Source organism: Lasiodiplodia theobromae, assembly GCF_012971845.1.
Source record: "Lasiodiplodia theobromae strain AM2As chromosome Unknown scaffold_22, whole genome shotgun sequence".
NCBI lineage: Eukaryota > Fungi > Ascomycota > Dothideomycetes > Botryosphaeriales > Botryosphaeriaceae > Lasiodiplodia > Lasiodiplodia theobromae.
This window is the reverse complement of record NW_023336428.1, coordinates 484673-502100: the sequence shown is the minus strand read 5'-3', so window position 1 is coordinate 502100 and position 17428 is coordinate 484673. Positions and strand designations below refer to the sequence as shown.

General features: G+C 56.1%; 4 protein-coding genes across 4 annotated transcripts; 3 read left to right on the top strand and 1 right to left on the bottom strand.

Moving 5' to 3' along the window:
• Window positions 1–4361: 4361 nt before the first annotated feature.
• Window positions 4362–4841, bottom strand: LTHEOB_7429 (uncharacterized protein; the record flags this gene model as incomplete). Its single annotated transcript, XM_035516794.1, has 1 exon — window positions 4362–4841. The coding sequence occupies one exon, from the start codon at window positions 4839–4841 to the stop codon at window positions 4362–4364; it is 480 nt and encodes a 159-aa protein (XP_035371400.1).
• Window positions 4842–6789: 1948 nt separating this feature from the next.
• LTHEOB_7428 (Glycoside hydrolase family 16 protein) lies at window positions 6790–8283 on the top strand (the record flags this gene model as incomplete). Its single annotated transcript, XM_035516793.1, has 3 exons — window positions 6790–6857; window positions 6911–7786; window positions 7839–8283. 3 exons carry the CDS (start codon window positions 6790–6792, stop codon window positions 8281–8283), a joined length of 1389 nt encoding a protein of 462 aa, XP_035371399.1.
• A 2841-nt stretch (window positions 8284–11124) lies between these two features.
• Window positions 11125–13199, top strand: LTHEOB_7427 (MFS transporter; the record flags this gene model as incomplete). The annotated part of the gene is made up of 2 exons (XM_035516792.1): window positions 11125–12199; window positions 12268–13199. 2 exons carry the CDS (start codon window positions 11125–11127, stop codon window positions 13197–13199), a joined length of 2007 nt encoding a protein of 668 aa, XP_035371398.1.
• A 1603-nt stretch (window positions 13200–14802) lies between these two features.
• On the top strand, window positions 14803–16919 carry LTHEOB_7426 (Zinc finger PHD-type protein; the record flags this gene model as incomplete). Its single annotated transcript, XM_035516791.1, has 4 exons — window positions 14803–15332; window positions 15529–15825; window positions 15923–16173; window positions 16231–16919. 4 exons carry the CDS (start codon window positions 14803–14805, stop codon window positions 16917–16919), a joined length of 1767 nt encoding a protein of 588 aa, XP_035371397.1.
• Between the last annotated feature and the right edge of the window lie 509 nt (window positions 16920–17428).

The window sequence follows — 17428 nt, the reverse complement described above, 5'->3', positions numbered from 1 at the left end:
CCTAAGGTGAGATTGACATATTGGTCGATCCTTGGCCAGACAGATGGAACGCCTCCTTCTCCCAGTGCAAAGTAAGGATAGAGAGGCGTGTTTTGGTTGACATCAAAGTACTCGGCCATGTTCTCTTCTCCACATTCTTCCCAAGCTTCAGCATCTCCCGTTTGTCCACACTGGAAGTAGACTTGTTGATCAGTAAAAACAAGCAGTCGTCTTGCCAGCAGCCCCTCCTGGAATGTCCAACCTCTTGAAGACCATTTTGAAACATCTACTAAAAGCTTTGGATCTGGAAGTGTCGCAAAGAGCGTGCGGTGGGGGAGGCGTACGATAGGAGGCGGGCAGCGCTGCTTCGTTCTTACCCCCGGTAAGCCGTAGTGTGGCCCATCTCCAGCAGCAGCTATGAGGGTTATAGATGATCGCTTATAAATGTTATGCATTCTCACAATCTGTCCGTGCTTCTCATCCATCTCTTCCTTGGTGTGGACGCCTTGTCGTATGCAGTACCTATCGACCCAGAGATAGCGTAGCTTCAATTTTCGAGTGACCAGTATAGCATCCGAGATCGTATTCGGGAGCCTGTCCGGTAGCTTCCCAGAGCAATCTTTCCCGATCGGCTCATTCTCGATCGTGCCCCAAACGTAGGACAAAGCTGCGTAGGAAGCTCCTTCAGGAGCAGGAACAACCGTCCGAGTTTTGCAGTCAATCAACCGCATGCCCGGTACCCTTTGAATGTATTTGCCACGCTTGTTTCTGCATTCCTCATGTTCCTCCCGACACTCTTTCAGCCTCCTCCTTATCGTGCCAAAATTGACCCGGGATTTTATTGCAGCTGCGGGGAGAGCATTTTTATCCAATTCAATAGTCCGCTTCTCTGCAAGATAACCGACCAATTCATGAGTGAATAAATGATCATCAGGACCAGAGTTCCGCAACTCCACTTTCCTCTTCGTCCAACGATGGATGTCGTTGCGTCTATTGGCCGGAGGCTCCCGATGGTATCCGAATGTAAGACAGATTCTGTCTCCTGTCACATCCCAACCACTTTCCCACCTGGATTTGTTCTGGATTGTCCCTACCACCAATGGAGCTATCCGCTTCTTCCATTCTGGCAGCGTATCCAAAGATGGATGGATGAACTGCATTGCCTGACAGAACGCACATCGTGGATCATCAAGAACTTTGTGCTCAGAATAGAACCAAAGGATAGGGTCACCGCCACGTTCCATGGGTTGTCGCGAAAAAACGTCGTCGAAATCAATTTTGAGACACCTGTCACAAAGGTGCGACAGCTCTTCTGGATCCAATTCGGTTTTTTCCTCTTCCTCATCTGTCGATAGGTATTCCGACTCCGAGGAGCAGCTATCCTCATCTGTCACTGAAATTGTCGTTTCTTGGTCTGCTGAGTCTGAGTTTGTCGGCTGTGGAAATATCTCTTCTGGCAATGTTTCGGGGCCATCGCTGTTCGTTGTCCGTTGTTTTTTGTCGGAATGAGCGTCGCTCGCGTCTGGCGCACTAACATTGGTGGGGGAATGAATTCGTTTCGTGGTTAAATAGATCATAGCCAGCCTCAGGTAGTAACAAAGCTGTGCCGAGTTCCTTGTGCCGCCGGACGCTTGTATGCTAAGTGAACCTTTTTTGGTTAATGAAACCAGGTGTGTGACGACGTGGCAGTGCCAGCTGTTGGTGCAGCTCGGGAGTATTAAGAGGCGATCGGTAAAGGTCAGCGTTGTGCAACCTCAGCATTCTCGCCCCCACTTCGCAACGGGTGGGGCATGCTTACCCAGAATTTGGGGACAACCGAGTCGGAGTTAAGAGAATGCAAAAACAAAAACTTCACCTCAACTCGCGGAAAGGCACGCTCACGGAGCTTGGATCTCCCCCGATGATGTCGTCAGCACTATCAAGTCTGTGATGGAGGTGCCCTTCGACACCCTGCCGCCGGCTGCAATGTCAGCCGGCGTCGACAGTAGTGTTGAAGGGCCCTCCGAGGTTATTTGTTAAAGCTTCGCAAAGCCCGACAATTGTCCGGAAGAGGACACTACCACGCTGCATATGAAAGCGAGGCCATCCTACAACATATGGGAGTACACTTGAAGAATCGGCAAGGAAATCTCAGTAAGGAACAATGGTCGGTTCTTAAATGTCCAACCGGCTGCGGGTTTGTGGGTTTCAGGTCAGTAGGACCATACGGCTATGCATTTCCTATCTCGGTTAAAGCACACAGTTTCCCTGTAGAATTATAGCGAAAGAAGACCGATGGCAACGCGACCTGGCCACTACTCGAGAAGTTCGGCCCTAGAATAGAATTCCTACGCGATCCATGTGATTCCCTGTAGTTCAATAACAATTTCGCATGCGTACGGCCCGGATTTCTCCGTACCTGTATTCTTCAAAGTTCGCAAGCTCAAATTTGCCTTAGAGTTTAGCCTTTCTAGTATCTAGATGATTGACTAGAGGCGGGCAGTTATTTATTCTCTCTCCATCCATTCGTCTCGTGGTCTTACCACCTACCAGTGCTCAGATTCGTCGTTGCCCGGTTCCACACTGTAAAGCTGGCAGATCACATGTCTTTATAGAACATATGAAAGGTTTGGTGGGTTGAATGCTCATTGTTAGTTCTTCATACTGCTTGCGTCATGTCAACCCTCCGCCTTCACTGAAATTGAAAGATACAGGCGAAGGTTTGGGTGAACGCAGGCGGAAGATCCAGCGTAACTCCAGATCGTCCTGCCGACAAGCTTAAAAACATGTATATCCGTTCTGTACGACTCGACTGCTGATCCTCTGACCCCAGACTGCAAGGCGAAGCTTCATGTGGCGAATGGTGAACAATGAACTGGATTGTACACGTCCATTATTAATCGTTTCATGAAAACAAATCCCCTCTGCTAGGGGTTGTCTATGAAATCTTACTGCTTGAAACGACACTTGTCTAGCCATTCCGCAATCATGGGAACGCCTAGTCTCGAAGTCGACGTATCGCACTCTGAGGAATGGAGCGGGACACCAGGCTAATTCCGTGTCTGAAAGACGGTCGCACAATCCAGCGTCCAGCCGCGATCCATGTGGGTAGGTAGCCATTCGGCAGAGGCGGGTCGGCCCAGCCGGAAAAAGCCGTTCTGTATGACGTTGGGACGAATCATTCGAAGGTCCGCGTTCCTGGGATCTCCAACGGACCCGGCATGCCTTTCAGCTGAGATGCGTAGGACGGGATCGGCAGTAGAGCACTCCGGCATATATGTGATCTTCAGCCGAGAGCAAAGAGCACATGCTGGATTAAGTTAGTCTCAGGTGAGCAAGGGTTTCTCGGCAGTCAAAGGTTGGCTCGTAAACAAGCTTAGCAGTCAATTGCAGCGCACGATGAGAGAAGTGACCTCTTTCTCTTGGTTGGTCGGACATGACTCCGGTAAGCTCTGCGCTTTGCACGCGTATTTGGCGTGGTGAAGAACAAACAGATGAGCAAGTGGTTCCGTTAAAGCGCTCGGGATGCGAGGACATGGAGGTTGACCAGGATCGGAAGAGCTGTGAAACTTGGTTGACGTGGCCGCAGTTGTGTCATCACACATTGCCTGAACTTAGAAAGTGTTATTCCATCCTCCAACCCTGCTAGGAACATAAGCAGTGACATGTGCGCGTTATGCAAGGCGCACCGGATTCAGAGAACCCTTGATGACAGGGGCAGGGCTGCTAGCGGCGGGTCGTCGGAACACAAGAGCCGTCGCGCGCAGGAGAGCAATATTAGGAGTTACGACGAGCGACGCGTGGAGCGAGCAAAAGCGCTCTGGTGGTCGGGGCGGGCGAGGAGTGGTGTGGGCGGTCATGTTCAGCCCTACAGCGAGTTATTCAGGGAGAAGGGGCTGCCAAGCGCGCTAAACCTTGTTGCAATGAGATCACCCGAGCCCTACGGGCCGTGCGCTGTCCTCTTATCTGCAACGGGCCAGCGTCAGGCGCGTGGCAAATGAAGTGATAAAGACTTTATGGAAAGCGATCAAAGCTTCCAATTTTAGGCTCACGTATTCGCAGAACTGTGGGGTGCAATCAAACTGAATTGAATGTTGAAATTTTGGTCTCCAGATGGAGTCGAAGCAGAGGAACTATTGATACAAGAATCTCCAAAGGGGTATAAGAGTGTCTAATCAAAGTGTACAAATCCAGAAAAGTCTTCTCCGCATTAAGAATCCATACAATCCGTGCTCATCCCCTGATAATCTTGCTTCCCGGTCTCATTGATCATGGGTTGTCGTCGAACTCGTTCCCAGAGCCATGCTGGTGTTTTCAATGAACGAGGCAGAGAATCAATCTCTGGAAGAAGCAGTATACCGGCACCGCAGTTGAAGAGAAGTGTGATAGGCGTGGTGAAAGATTTAGTGTTCGCCGCGGATGTGGTGATAGGCGTCCTTGACCGTCTCCCGCACGCTGAAGCCACCGAAAAGCCACTGGTTCGTATGTCTTCCGTAGTAGAAATGGCTGCTGTCGGTGCTCTGGCGTTTGGTGGGAGCAGGAGACAGAGTGGAGCTGGTGGTTGAGGACGAGTTCACACGGCGCACCTCCTGGCTCCTCACGGGCGAAGCGGAGGGCGAAGAGTGGAGGTGGGTAGGAGGCATGGGCGAGCGCGAGCGAGAGTCGCGCGACCGGCTTCTCGAGCGTTCCCTGATCTTCTCCTTGATGGCGCCGAAGAAGTTCTGCTCGGCCGAGGGCACGGAGCGGGGAATTGGCTTGGTGTTGTTGAAGCAGAAAGTTTGCGAGTTTGCGCTGGGCGAGGCGGGCTCAACCGAGGCTCTTGTCGAGGTAGAGGACTGGGTGTATGTGCGGGTGGCCATGTTGGACTGAGGGGTGGTATCCATTTATTGTTTGTTGTGTTTCGTTGATTGTTTTCGAGTCGCGATGGAGTCCAGACGAGGTCGATAGATGAGAGACAAGAGAAACAGGCGGGCGTGAGTGTTTATATATCAGTAATTGCGTACCTGGGTGGGAGGGCGGAATGCTTGGCCGCTGCAGAGTCGGACTCCGGCACCGACCTGATGGTCTCTGGGGTTAAATTAGCAGGGATGAGGGGACTAGCCTAGGCCAACTGTGGAGTTTTGGGCCAATGGCAGCCGATGGGCTTTTCCTCAGCCCTAATCTAACAGACAGGTCCGCCCGCCTTCACCGCGCCCCCTGCGGTGACTCGCTCTCGGGCCGCGCGCTGCCTGCACGAAGACCCGCCAGCGCACATGAGCAAAAAAGAAGCGCGACGTGCATGCGACACGGAGCGCCAATCGACGGCTGCCTGGCGACCATCCGCGGCGCGCACTACAGCATCGGGCTTGCCCGCTGCCGGTCAGCAGCATTTGCCATGCCGGGGACGCCGCGGGTACGTCAACTCGCTGAACGTGACGCGGTCGGATCACCAACTGGCTCTTCAGACGGGTCGCCGGCATTGCGAGAGTCCTGTGATTCCATCACCGCGCTCGGAATAGCAGCACCCCACGGCCCGTGCGCGGCTGCCTAAGGACGCCGCCCGCCTCTGGCCAGTTATCAACGCCAGCCGCACCTCTATCTCGGTTCGCTCGGCCCGTGCGGGATGCGCGAGAGAGCGAGAGCAGCAGTGGGTGACGCAAAGTCTAAAGTCAGCTGGCGACGCTGCTCCACGGTCGACGCAACTGACCGGCCGGCAGCCCGCATGGCCAAGCTCATGTTCCAGACCTGCTCCACCATGCATGCGGGGCCAGGAGTCCGCGCATCCCTCATCATGCTCCTCTTGCGGCCTCCAACGTCCTGCGACAGCCTTCAACGCGACACAAGCCCACTCCTGGGCACTTTGCAACGGCCTCTTGGCGTTTGAAACGCTCGCTTTCCGCCGCCCGTTGCAGCCTACTCTCCTTTCCGCCCGTTTCGCTTTTCGCCGTGAAACAGTACTGGTTCTGTGGCGTCACTGCAAGCCAATTACCCATGTGTCAGTCGACCCTATCTGTGTCTTGGCCCTTCAGCCTTGTACACGGCCCCTCCAGTATGAAAAGGCCCCTTCGCCCGGTCCATGTACAGCACATAAAAGACATCTTTCTCGCGATGCTACAACGGTAAGACACCTGACTCGGGCAGCCGAGGTAAGCACTGGAATAGGACTCGTATTTCCCACCCTTCCGCTCCTCTTTGTGGCGTACCTATGGCTGCACTCCTGAACCTTTGGTGGCCTCTACGCCTAAGACCCAGTTCCAGCACAGTCATGATCGAAAGGAGCAAGCTCGCCTGCAGTCATTGCTGCATTGGGCTCTCATCGCGCGAGACCACACCATTCTCACGGGAGAACCGGCGGCCACGTATTTCACTGCTCCAAGCCGCGAACCACCACGCCTTGCACGGCGAGCGGAAGGTACGAGGCTGACGAGGCCTCGCTCTCCGCTCCGCCCTTCTCTCAGGGCTGGGCGGTGGGCGGAGAATCTTTCGACCTCCCCGCCTTCATTTGCGAAAGGGAACGGTCTAAAGCTCGCCTCCCGCCGATCAAACGTCACTCTCGTCTCGTTAAACCGCTCGCTTGGCGGCAGTTCGCCCCTGCTTCCCGAGCCCTTTACTCTTTTGCTCAGTTAACGCCGTTTCAATATACACTGCGCCAGACCTCATTGGCTGTTTGTTACTGTTTCTCCGCCGTCCCGTCGGGCCTCGCTTGCCATGCTGCTCTTAACACGGAACTCCGGCGCGTCGCAGCCTCTCCTAACCGCCGTCAGGAGTATATATGTGCTTCTGTTTCGCTTTCCACTGCTTGTTTCAAGCACTGCTCTTCTCTTTGTAAAGACTTGAAGTCTGTTTCTCAAAATGTCATTCGTTGCTACCGCCTTCACTTCTTTGCTTGCCGTCCAGGCCGCTCAGGCCATCCCTTTCTCGTGAGCCCTTCAAGACGCCTTGGCCTTATTTGGGCCTGACTGACATTATCTAGTCGCCGTGCTGCAGCTGGTCTGAACACGGCTGCCCAGGCCGCTGGCCTTGAGTACTTTGGCTCTGCCACCGACAACCCGGAGCTTACCGACACCGACTATGTTGCGGGTCTGAACAACACGGCCGATTTCGGCCAGATCACTCCGGGCAACTCGATGAAGTGGGATACCATTGAGCCCTCTCGCGACAGCTTTTCTTATACCAAGGGAGACGTCATCGCCGATCTTGCCGAGGCCAATGGCCAGAAGCTGCGCTGCCACAACCTTGTGTGGTACAACCAGCTGCCCAACTGGGTCAAGACCGGTGGCTTCGACAATGCTACCCTCGTGGAGATCCTGAAGAACCACATCACCAACGAGGTCACCCACTACAAGGGCCGCTGCGCCCACTGGGACGTCGTGAACGAGGCCCTTGACGACGATGGCAACCACCGTGACTATGTCTTCTACAACACCATCGGCGAGGCCTACCTCCCCATTGCCTTCGCTGCTGCTGCTGCCGCTGACCCCGATGCCAAGCTGTACTACAACGACTACAGCATTGAGTGGTCCGGCAACAAGCAGAAGGCTGCCAAGAAGATTGTTGAGTTGATCCAGTCCTATGGTGTCAAGATCGACGGTGTTGGTCTTCAGGCCCACTTCACTGTTGGCAACACCGTTTCGCAGGATGCCTTGGAGGGCGTTATCCAGGACTTCGCGTCGCTCGGCGTTGAGACCGCCATCACTGAGCTCGACATCCGCATGGAGACCCCGGCTACCGACGCCAAGCTGGAGCAGCAGGCTACCGATTACAAGACCATCGTCAACGCCTGCCTGAACCAGAAGGATTCTTGCAAGGGTATCACCATCTGGGACTACACTGACAAGTACTCATGGGTGTAAGTACTGGATTGGACACTTGAATGTTCCGTGCTGACCCGTGTCCAACAGGCCCTCGACCTTCTCCGGTTACGGTGCTGCCCTTCCTTGGGATGAGAACTTGGAGAAGAAGCCTGCCTACGATGCCATCCTGTCTGCTCTCCAGAGCGCAGCTGGCACCAACAGCAGCAGTACGTCTACTCCCGCAGTTGAGACCACCGCTCCAGCTGCCACCACCCCCACCCCTGCCGCCACTAAGACTTCGAGCAGCGCAGTAGTCGCTACGTCGGCGACTTCGGTCGAGGTTGCGGAGACTCCTGTCGAGACTCCGGCGCAGACTCCCGCCGAGACCGCCGCCGAGACTCCTAGCTCCACGCCCGCTGCCTCCGGCTCTGCTTCTGGCAGCGCTGTCGCCAGGTACGGGCAGTGCGGCGGTGTGAACTACTCTGGCTCCACCGCCTGCGAGAGTGGCGCGACCTGCAAGGAGTGGAACAAATATTATTTTCAATGCATCTAAGTGCATAACGACCTGGTCTACACGCCCCGAGTAGAGAGTTCGAGCGCGTGGGCTGCCCCCTTACCCTTCTTTGTGGATACTTTATGGACAAAATGAAGAATCTTTTGCTTGCATGACTTTTTGGTTCGATCTTCGCGATCTTGAGACCCTTCCATCGCCTTAGTTCTGGTTGCACAGGTTGCAACCGACCGTTGGCACTCAAGGCTACCGTAGCGGACGAGAGTCATTCCTGCGGCGCATATGCGGTACTTGCGCCACACGCCTCAGCTGGACAAGGGAAAAAATCGATGTGGTGTCACTTCCCTTACAGAGGACTATCGCAGCCGAAGCCTAGCGTGGATTTGTCTTTCGCTCATGCCATGGCCAGTTGAAGCTATCATCCGGATGTAAATGTGGCATTAACACATACAGTTTCGCTCGTACGATAGCTTCCGCTGCCCATACATGTTGTTGCGGAGGCATAGTCTGCCCAGGTGTTATTCTTCGCACTAGCCTTCGGCTGCAATACCCCTCTACATCCGTCTTCCCCATCCGTGCATCGATTTTGACTATCAACCTCGCGCTGCCCTTATTTCATTCCTGCATCCATGAGACATCTCTCCCTCACGCTGACCTGGTCAGCCCTGCGGTATGTGAAGCATGGCTGGGCATGCGATGTGGTGTGCAAGCCAGGAGTTCGATATCGTGAAGAAGACAGACGTCCATGTCAATAATCCCTGCACAGTGACACCTATCAATAGTAGCGGGCAGGGTCTTTTCATGGCTGCCTGGGCACCATCGTTCCCAATAATCTTTCAGACGATAAACCTGTAGACGCATGGCAGAGCAGTTCGTTGAGCCCGCTCTAGACCACCCATTTCACTTGCATCGGTCCACCTTGATTCGGTTACGTCGGAGAATTCTGGGTAGGATTTCTTTTTCCCTGGCGAAGCGCAATCTGAAACGGATACAACAGCCGATAATCGGATTTCCTAACCATATTTCAGTAAACGTCTCTTTGTAAGTGGGCTCAGTCATGATGGCGATCAAGGTTTTTACGCCTTCACCCTTGCTGAATGATAAGCCCCCCCTGACATGTATGAGGTTCGTCCAACACCAGCCGCGCAATGCGGACTCACCGATTGCTGGCTCATCTTCCCACGTGGCTGTTGAGCCTGCTGATTGATCTGCAAACGAGATCAGTGTCGCAAAAAAATTTCTCTCTAGTACTTCCAACTGTTCGACGCGGTCGTGCCGAGGGGGCGGGAACGTCATAGCCGAAAGTAACTGTAGAATGATTGGAGGGGAAAGTCACTCGAGCAGTCGGGCTGGACGTAGGAACGGTCGCCTTCCTAAAAATAGTCTGGCCATGCTACTGGAGGCAAGAGAGAGCTTGGAGAGGTGTACATTAAACACATTGAGGTAAACGACGATATGTGTGTGTGCGTGATCATAAAATGCCGTCATCTGTCTCGATCTCTCATCCCAAGATGCGGCTTTGTCAAGCGAATGCTTATCTTGTCCAGCGATTGTCAGCTAGAGTGACAAGAGGAGAGACATGCCAAAGGGCTGAGCGGCGCGCGTCTAGCAGATCACATCACCCGCGCCTTGGGGCGCACCGGATGGTGTCTCTTCCTCCCTTTTTGCTCGTTGGCAGCATGCCGCACCAGGAACCCGGGTCCTGCAGATGACCATTCGACCCTCCAGACCTCTCCCACGGTTCTTCGTCGTTCCGAAACAAAAGAACGCGGCCCTCGGACCGCCGCTCGCTTCAATTTCTGTGCTCGATCAGAAAGTAAGGGGGGTGCACAATCGTCACACTCACGCTTAACGCTTCAAAACAAGACGTCAAGCTGCACGAGCTAGGGAGTACGCACAGTACGTGCTGCCGAAGCGAATGCATATCCGATATTACCGTATGCGGCCTTCAACCACCGGAAATTTGATCTTTCTGCTTGGGCGAGCAGGGATTCACGTCGATGTGGGAAGTGTGTCCTTCAACACCATGCAATATGGACTGTGAAGACTGCATACAGCCCATTGGTAGCTGCCACAGACCCTACCTTTCGCCCTCCCCATTCTCGGAGAAACTCCACTTTTTTCCCTCCCCTCCCTTCCCCAGTAACCAAGCTCTAGGCCCTCGCCTCTAGACCTCCCCTACGCAACGCCTGCCGATCTGATATCGATACATGCGCGTAGCCGGTACTTCCTTATCGTCTAAAATTTCACGTTGCATGCCTCCAAAAATGCAGGGCACCAATCGCCATAGGGCATCTCGTCCACAAGACCCCCTGCGCTCTCACTCTCTCGCTACCCTCTCGATCTTGCACCTCGCTCCCCGCTCCTGCCGTCCATCCACCGCACATACGACCGGCTGAGAAAAAGAGGCGAATGAAAGGCAGATTTGCTGACAAAACCGCGCGACGCGGAGAGGCTGGGTGTGGAGTGTGTGGAGTAAGGTTCCATCGCGCACTAATACCGAATCCTGGGTAGGGGTGGTAGGAGAAAATACCAGCAGGAAAACAGGAACACAACGACGGTCGACGAAATGTGCGGCCACGGGGGGGGCGGTGGCATCGTGGACGTCTGGTGAAGTGACATAGCCGCGTTAGCGCCACATTGGTATGATGTCGCCCCTCCTCGGCTCAATCTCCCTCCAAGATCTCGACCACGCCTGGCTATTAGGCCTTGTGGTCGAAGTACTTAAGAAGATCCTCTTCTTGCCTCACATAGTTTAACACCTCGCTGCCTCCTCCTCAGCCTTGCAATAACCCCTCATCTCAACATCCAGCGTGCTTCTTGGAAGCAGTTGATGGAACAAGAGTGTACTCATCCACACCTCCCTTTGCCAAGTTCCCCATCATGCAGTCCATACGCCAGTACCGTGAGATAGGACGTTACGTCGAACACACCCATCACGAGGAGGACAACCGGTCCAAGGAAAAGCCTGATGTTGTCAAGAAGCCCGGGCCGCCGTCCCTGTCCCTGCCCCTGCCCAACCTTGGTCCAGACATCGAACGGCAGTGGAAGTCCGATGTCGAGGGGCAGCTGCAAGGCTACTCGTCCTCCTGTGCCTCAATCCGTTCCGAGAAGAGCAGCTACTACTCCGTCAACGACGACAAGTCCAAGCAAGAAGACGCAGACAGCATCCGCTCCCTGTCCGACTCCGACAAGTCGAAACAGCAGGACAGCGGCTACGCCTCGACCAACGAGAAGGCGACGGTGCAAGTCACCCAATCGTCGACGACGACAAGCAGCGACGTGAGCTCCGAGGACTTCGAGCCCACGGCCATCCGTCTCTCCGCCCTCCGCCCCAAGTCCACGGCCCGCCCCAAGTCCACCGAGTCCATCATCAGCCACTTCTCCCGCCACTCGACCGGCCACGCCATCGCCCAATCGCACTTCTTCGAGACGCCGCGGACGGCGCCCGTGCCGCCCGAGGAGGAGCCCGAGAAGATCATCCCCGTCCACAGCGTCGGGCCGTCGGATCCTACCAACCCGCGCCACTGGCCCCTCAAGCACCGCATGGCCGCCTTTTGGATTGTGGCGTGGCTCTCCTTCACGCAGACCTGGGCCGGCAGCGCGGATTCGTCGTACACGGGCGCCGCGGCGGCCGCCCTGGGCGTCAGCAAGGTCGCGGCCTCGCTCAACACGGCCGGGTTCTCGATCGGCATCGCCGTCGGCTCGCTGTTCGTGGGGCCGCTGTCAGAGACTTTCGGCAGGTTCTGGTGCTTCTTCATTGCCGGTTTCCTGTATCTCATGAGCGTCATGGGGACGGCCCTCTCGAGAGATTTGGTCGGGCAGGTGGTGTCGAGATTGTTCGTCGGGCTGTTCTCGAGCGTGACGGGCGCGGTGAGCGGAAGCGTTATGCACGATGTGTTCGACGCGAAGGAGAGAAGCATCATGTATCCTATACTGGCGCTGATGAATACGCTTCGTAAGTGTCCCTGCCTTTCTAACGCGGAGAGGGTTGAGTCAGGGATTTGTTCTGACATTCCTTCACAGCCACTGCGCTCGCACCGATTCCAGGCGGCTGGATCGTCGAGTACGGGAAAAGCTTTTACTGGGCTGACTGGATCACCTTTGGTATCAGTGTGCCGGTCTGGTTAGCCGCTGTGTTCTTCCTGCCGGAGACGTACTCTCCGCTCCTACAAAGCTGGAAAGCCGAACACCTGCGACGCGTGACTGGCGATCCCCGGTACAGAAGCGGACTGGAGACGGGCGGCGGCCTCGGGTCCCGTCTCAAAGAGACGCTGCCCCGGCCTGTCATATTCTGGGTCCGCGAACCCGTCATCATCATCCTGGGCATCTACACGGTCGTGTTGAACGTCCTGCTTTTTGTCTTCCTCTCGGCATTTGAGTTCATCTTTGCGGATACGTACGGCTTCAGCAGCGGCCAGACTACGCTGGTCTTCCTTTCGATCGGTGCTGGCACCATCTTCAGCACGATGCTCACGCCCATCTGGTACAAGCTTGACGTCAAGGCTCTGCACAAACGCCAAATCATCGACGGACCCGACGCCCCGTTCCCGCCCGAGTCGCGGCTATGGCCCTGCATGATAGCATCGCCGTTCTTCGCCATCTGCATCTTTTGGCTGGGCTGGACAAATTATCCGTCCATCTCTCCCTGGTCCGGTATTGGCGCGTGCTTTGTCTTTGGATACGCCCTCATCTCGATCCAGATATCGAGCTTCCAGTATATCATCGACAGCTACGGTCCGTACGCCGCCAGCGCGCTGGGAGGCGTCACCGTGGCCCGGTACGGCTTCGCTGCGGGCTTGAACGTCGCCTCGAGACCGATGTTCGAGACGCTGGGCGTGCACTGGACACTGACGATGATCGGCACCATTGCGGCTGTGCTGATCCCGGCCCCTTGGATCTTCTACAAGTATGGCGCAAAGGTGCGGGCGCGTAGCAGGTACGCGAACTACGCTTGAGCCAAGCAGCGGTCCTGCCAGCAGTCTGTCTGTCTGCAGCCCCGGTACTTGAGGGGGCAAGTGGCCGCCGGTCCCGAATGGTCGCTGTCCGTCGCGGCGCGAGGCGTGGCCTGCGGGTGGATCAGTGGAAGTACGGTACTCGACATGTACACTCCCTTTCGGCAATGTCAGTTCCTCCGCGCGTCGTTTTTCCGCCATCCTTTCATCAATTCAGCGAGAGCGTAAACGGTTCTGAGACATTTTCGAGTAATGGAAACAAGGCAAGCATCAATGAGTACAGGGATTGGACGAAGAGGGTCCGTAAACGCGAGAGAAAACATATTGATATCAGAGAGGAGAGGAGGACGATACCCCTGCAGGATTGGTGTTTTGAGAGTTCAAGGTTGCTTAGCATGATGTTGCAACGTGGTTGGAGGATTTTAGCCAGCCACTATTATTAGCCGTTCAATTTCGTTTCATTCCAGCGCGAACCAAGCGGACAGACATCATCGCAGCATGATCTGATTGTGAAACTGATGAAAGGAGATGATCATCCGACACGAATCGGAGCTAGACGCGGCAGGCAGATCCTGGTTCCGATGAACGGTGGTAATTCGTGGTCTAGTGCAACAGTCGTCCCTTGTGGTACCATGATGTCAATGTCGGCCTGGGATGCGACGGGGAGCCGGATGGCGAGGTAGGTGGAGCTGTGCAATACAGGTGGGAGGAGCTTGAGCTTCCATGCAGGAGAAGAAGATTGCGGCGGCAGGAGCTCGAGCAGATGGATGCAAGGCGGGCCGACTGAGCTGCAGCGCGTGCAATGCCAGCCCACGTGCACGACCCCCGCGCGATGCCGTCACAAGAGGCCCGGGGGCGTTGGGGAAACCGCTCCATCTTCCCGTCGAGGCAGCGAGGCATCGCGCAGCAAGCAACCCCGGAAATGGCCAAGACTCTCGCTTAACAGCCAGCTTCCTGCCGACCAGCGCGTCCGCGCTCGCTCTGCCCTGCCGACCGAGAGCCCCCAAACACGCTCTCGTCTTCCCCCTCGCCCACCTCAACCTGCCAAACTCGCCGAAACTCACAGCATTGCCTCCGCACGCCTGTCCCCGCCATGCCCGACCCTGCCGCACCCTTCCGCCATGATTGCAGGCCCTGGAAGGCGTTCCCTCGCAGCTCTCAGCTGGCCGGCGCCTGACCCGCACAGCCGGCGGTCCTGACGTGCGCTGGGGCCTATGCCGAGCGCTAAGCCGAACCCGACGCTAGCGCCGTCATTCGGCCTGGAATGCGTTTCTCGCGCGGTGCTCTGAAGTTGCCCGCACTGGAGACTCGACCCGTCTATCTCGCCCTCTACGCCTCGCACAGCCCACCAGACGCTCGCCGTCCTCGTCTCTGCTGAGAGAATGCCCACTTCCGCCTTCCAGCTTCACTCTGCCCCCGCAATCGTCTCCCAGCTTTGAAGCTCCGCCCTTCCTAGCCGACAGCTCCCACTCGACTCCGCACACTGGCCGCCGCTCATTTCGGCGCCCCTACGCGTGCACCCGCGTTGTCGACCCTCTCCAGGCTTCAGACTGCCCTCTAAGCCATCGCTCTCACTCCCTCCGCCCTTCTCTCGTAGCATTGCACCATGACGCTACGCCGCTCATCGCGCGCTCCACCGCCAGCGCACAGCAACTCCTCGTCGTCCCTCTCCTCTCGCGACCGCACAACCAGATCCAACAACAAAGCATCCTCGCCACGCAAATCCGACTCGCCTGGCTCGCTTTCGTCTGATGACGGTGACGACACCGGTCGCACCCGTCACAGCGAGGAGCTCCAGACCCGCCGCCGCACACGCGCACAAGACATCGAGGAGGAGGAGGCTGCAAAGATGGACGAGGAGCTCGACGAAGAGGTCGGCGACGACGAGGAGGAGACGACACGCTGCATTTGCGGATACCAGGAGTACCCGGGCCCGCCGTCAGACGATGAGGATCTGGCGGTCGGCTCCGACCTCCAGGCCGAGGATGTCGGTGGTCTCTTCATTCAGTGCGATAAATGCAAGGTATGGCAGCACGGTGGCTGCGTGGGCATCATGGAGGAGAAGTCGGTGCCGGAGAACTACTTCTGCGAGGAGTGCCGCAAGGATTTGCATAACCTCTTGGCCAGTCCTAAAGGGTGAGTATGCCGCCACGCTCTGGCAGCGCACATGTCCCCCTCTCTGGAAGTCGGCCAGTCGATCAGCGACTCCTGCCTCGAGGAAAGCGTTTCGAAGCTGTCTCCTGCTCGCCTTCAGCTGACGCCACCGGCGCCAATTCCAACTCTCAATACCATCACGCACGCGTCGAAATTTGCTAACGAGAGCGACATTCAGACAAAAGTACTCCCATTACATTCCGGTCGTCGGCAACAAGGTCCCGTCGAAACACTCTGCAAGGAAGTCGTCGGTCTCCAAGGAGGCAGAGTCGAGGAATTCGAGAGATAAGGACAAGGCATCGCGCTCCAGCGTTGAAGCATTCACGAAGCGTCGTTCTACTATGAACAGCCGGGCGGCGTACGACGACGACGAGGTCCTCCGTCAGGTCCTAGAAGACAGCAAGGGCGAAGGCGGCACAGCCACATCGGAAAACGGAACCAGAAAGGGCAAGAGAGTCCGCGACGAAAGTGAAGAGTGAGTGGAGTCAATTGCTGTCGGGTCCGTGACTTGTCGGTCTCGGGGCGTCGCGTCAAGGGAGCAGCCATCTTTGCTAACGGGAGCCTGCGTACAGCGTCAAGCAAGGAATCAAACGGCAACGAACTGGATCGGGCTCCTCTAGCTCTCCTGCTCCGTCAGAGGGTCTCGATTCGGACGATGATGGCCGTTCAAAGAGCAACTCGGCAAGCCAAAAACAGAAGCCACGCGGTGCGGCAGCAAGGAGTCAACAGGAGAGAATCGCACGAGAGCAAAAAGAAAAGGAGCGGGAGCGAGCAGAAGCCGCTGGAAAACGTAAAGGACGCGCGGATAGAAGACGCGGTGAAGGTACGAGACCGATTGGAGCGCTTCATGGTGGCGCGATCGCTAACGAGCTCCACGCAGACATGGAGACAGAGACTACTGCGCGCGAGACTCCGAACGAATCCGAACAGCAAGAGAACGAGCCCCCCGCAAACCAGACTCGCGAAACTCCTACCGCGCCCGCCCCGAACGCGAAGCGACCCGGCAAGTCCGGTGGCCAGAAGCGCGGCGGTAATCGCGTAGGACGCAACCAGTATACCCGCGATCGCGACCTCAATTCCGTCGACAAGGCGCCGGGATCGCCTGGCAGGAATGGCGTGCGTAACCACAAAGACAAAGATGAAGAGGGTTCGCCGGTGAATGGAACGGACACAGCTGCAAATGGCAGCGGCAGCGACGTTCCTGCGGTGGGGAGGCCCACCAAGAATGGGAAGAAGATGGGCGTGTCGAAGCTTGACAAGATAAGCTGGAAGGACATGAATGGGACGGCTTCACACATGCTGGAGTACATCTCGCGTGTCCAAGTAGAAATGGCCAGCGAGAAGACGACCACGACCACCTCGGCGATCGCTGTTGTAAAGACGCTCCAGGTGATCAATGGCACGACGACGGATAAGCTGGCACCCACTGATGGCAGTAACGGCCTTGCCAAACCAACGGACGGGAAGGAAGAAAACTACGATACGTTGAACAGCCTCGAGATGATGGACGTGCTAACACGAAACTTGGTGTTATGGCAGCAGAAGTTTGGCGAACACCGGGACAAATGACTCTTTTTTGGGGAGGTAATCTGGGAGGATAAATCAGGCGTTCTGGGAATATTCGAGCGGTAGTATAATGGGCTTCTTTTTGCACTCAGGGTTGGGATTTGATGCCACGGCGTCCCTTGCTGCACCATCGGATTTCCGCCATGTTGCGACCTACTCTATAGGTTTTCCATACTTCTTCATTAGTCGGCGTTTGCGGAAAGTTGGTGGAGACCGGGATTTGGCGGGATTGACAGCACAGGCGTTTGGGAGCGAGACCGCGCCGCCCGTGTGCTTTTGTTGATACGAAGAGGTGTACATCGACTCATCAAAAAAGCAATGGAATTTGACTCATCGCTGACCTCGGCTCATGGACCCTGGCGTGGGATCGGTCCCGACTTTGGCAGTGCTGTCTTTCTGTGATCGCACGTAGGGGTCGTGTCAGAGCCCTGACCATCACAACGGGCTCGGGAGCACGGTGAGAGGGGCATTCTGATGGAGGACCGGTCAAGCAAGCGCGGCATGACGCACGC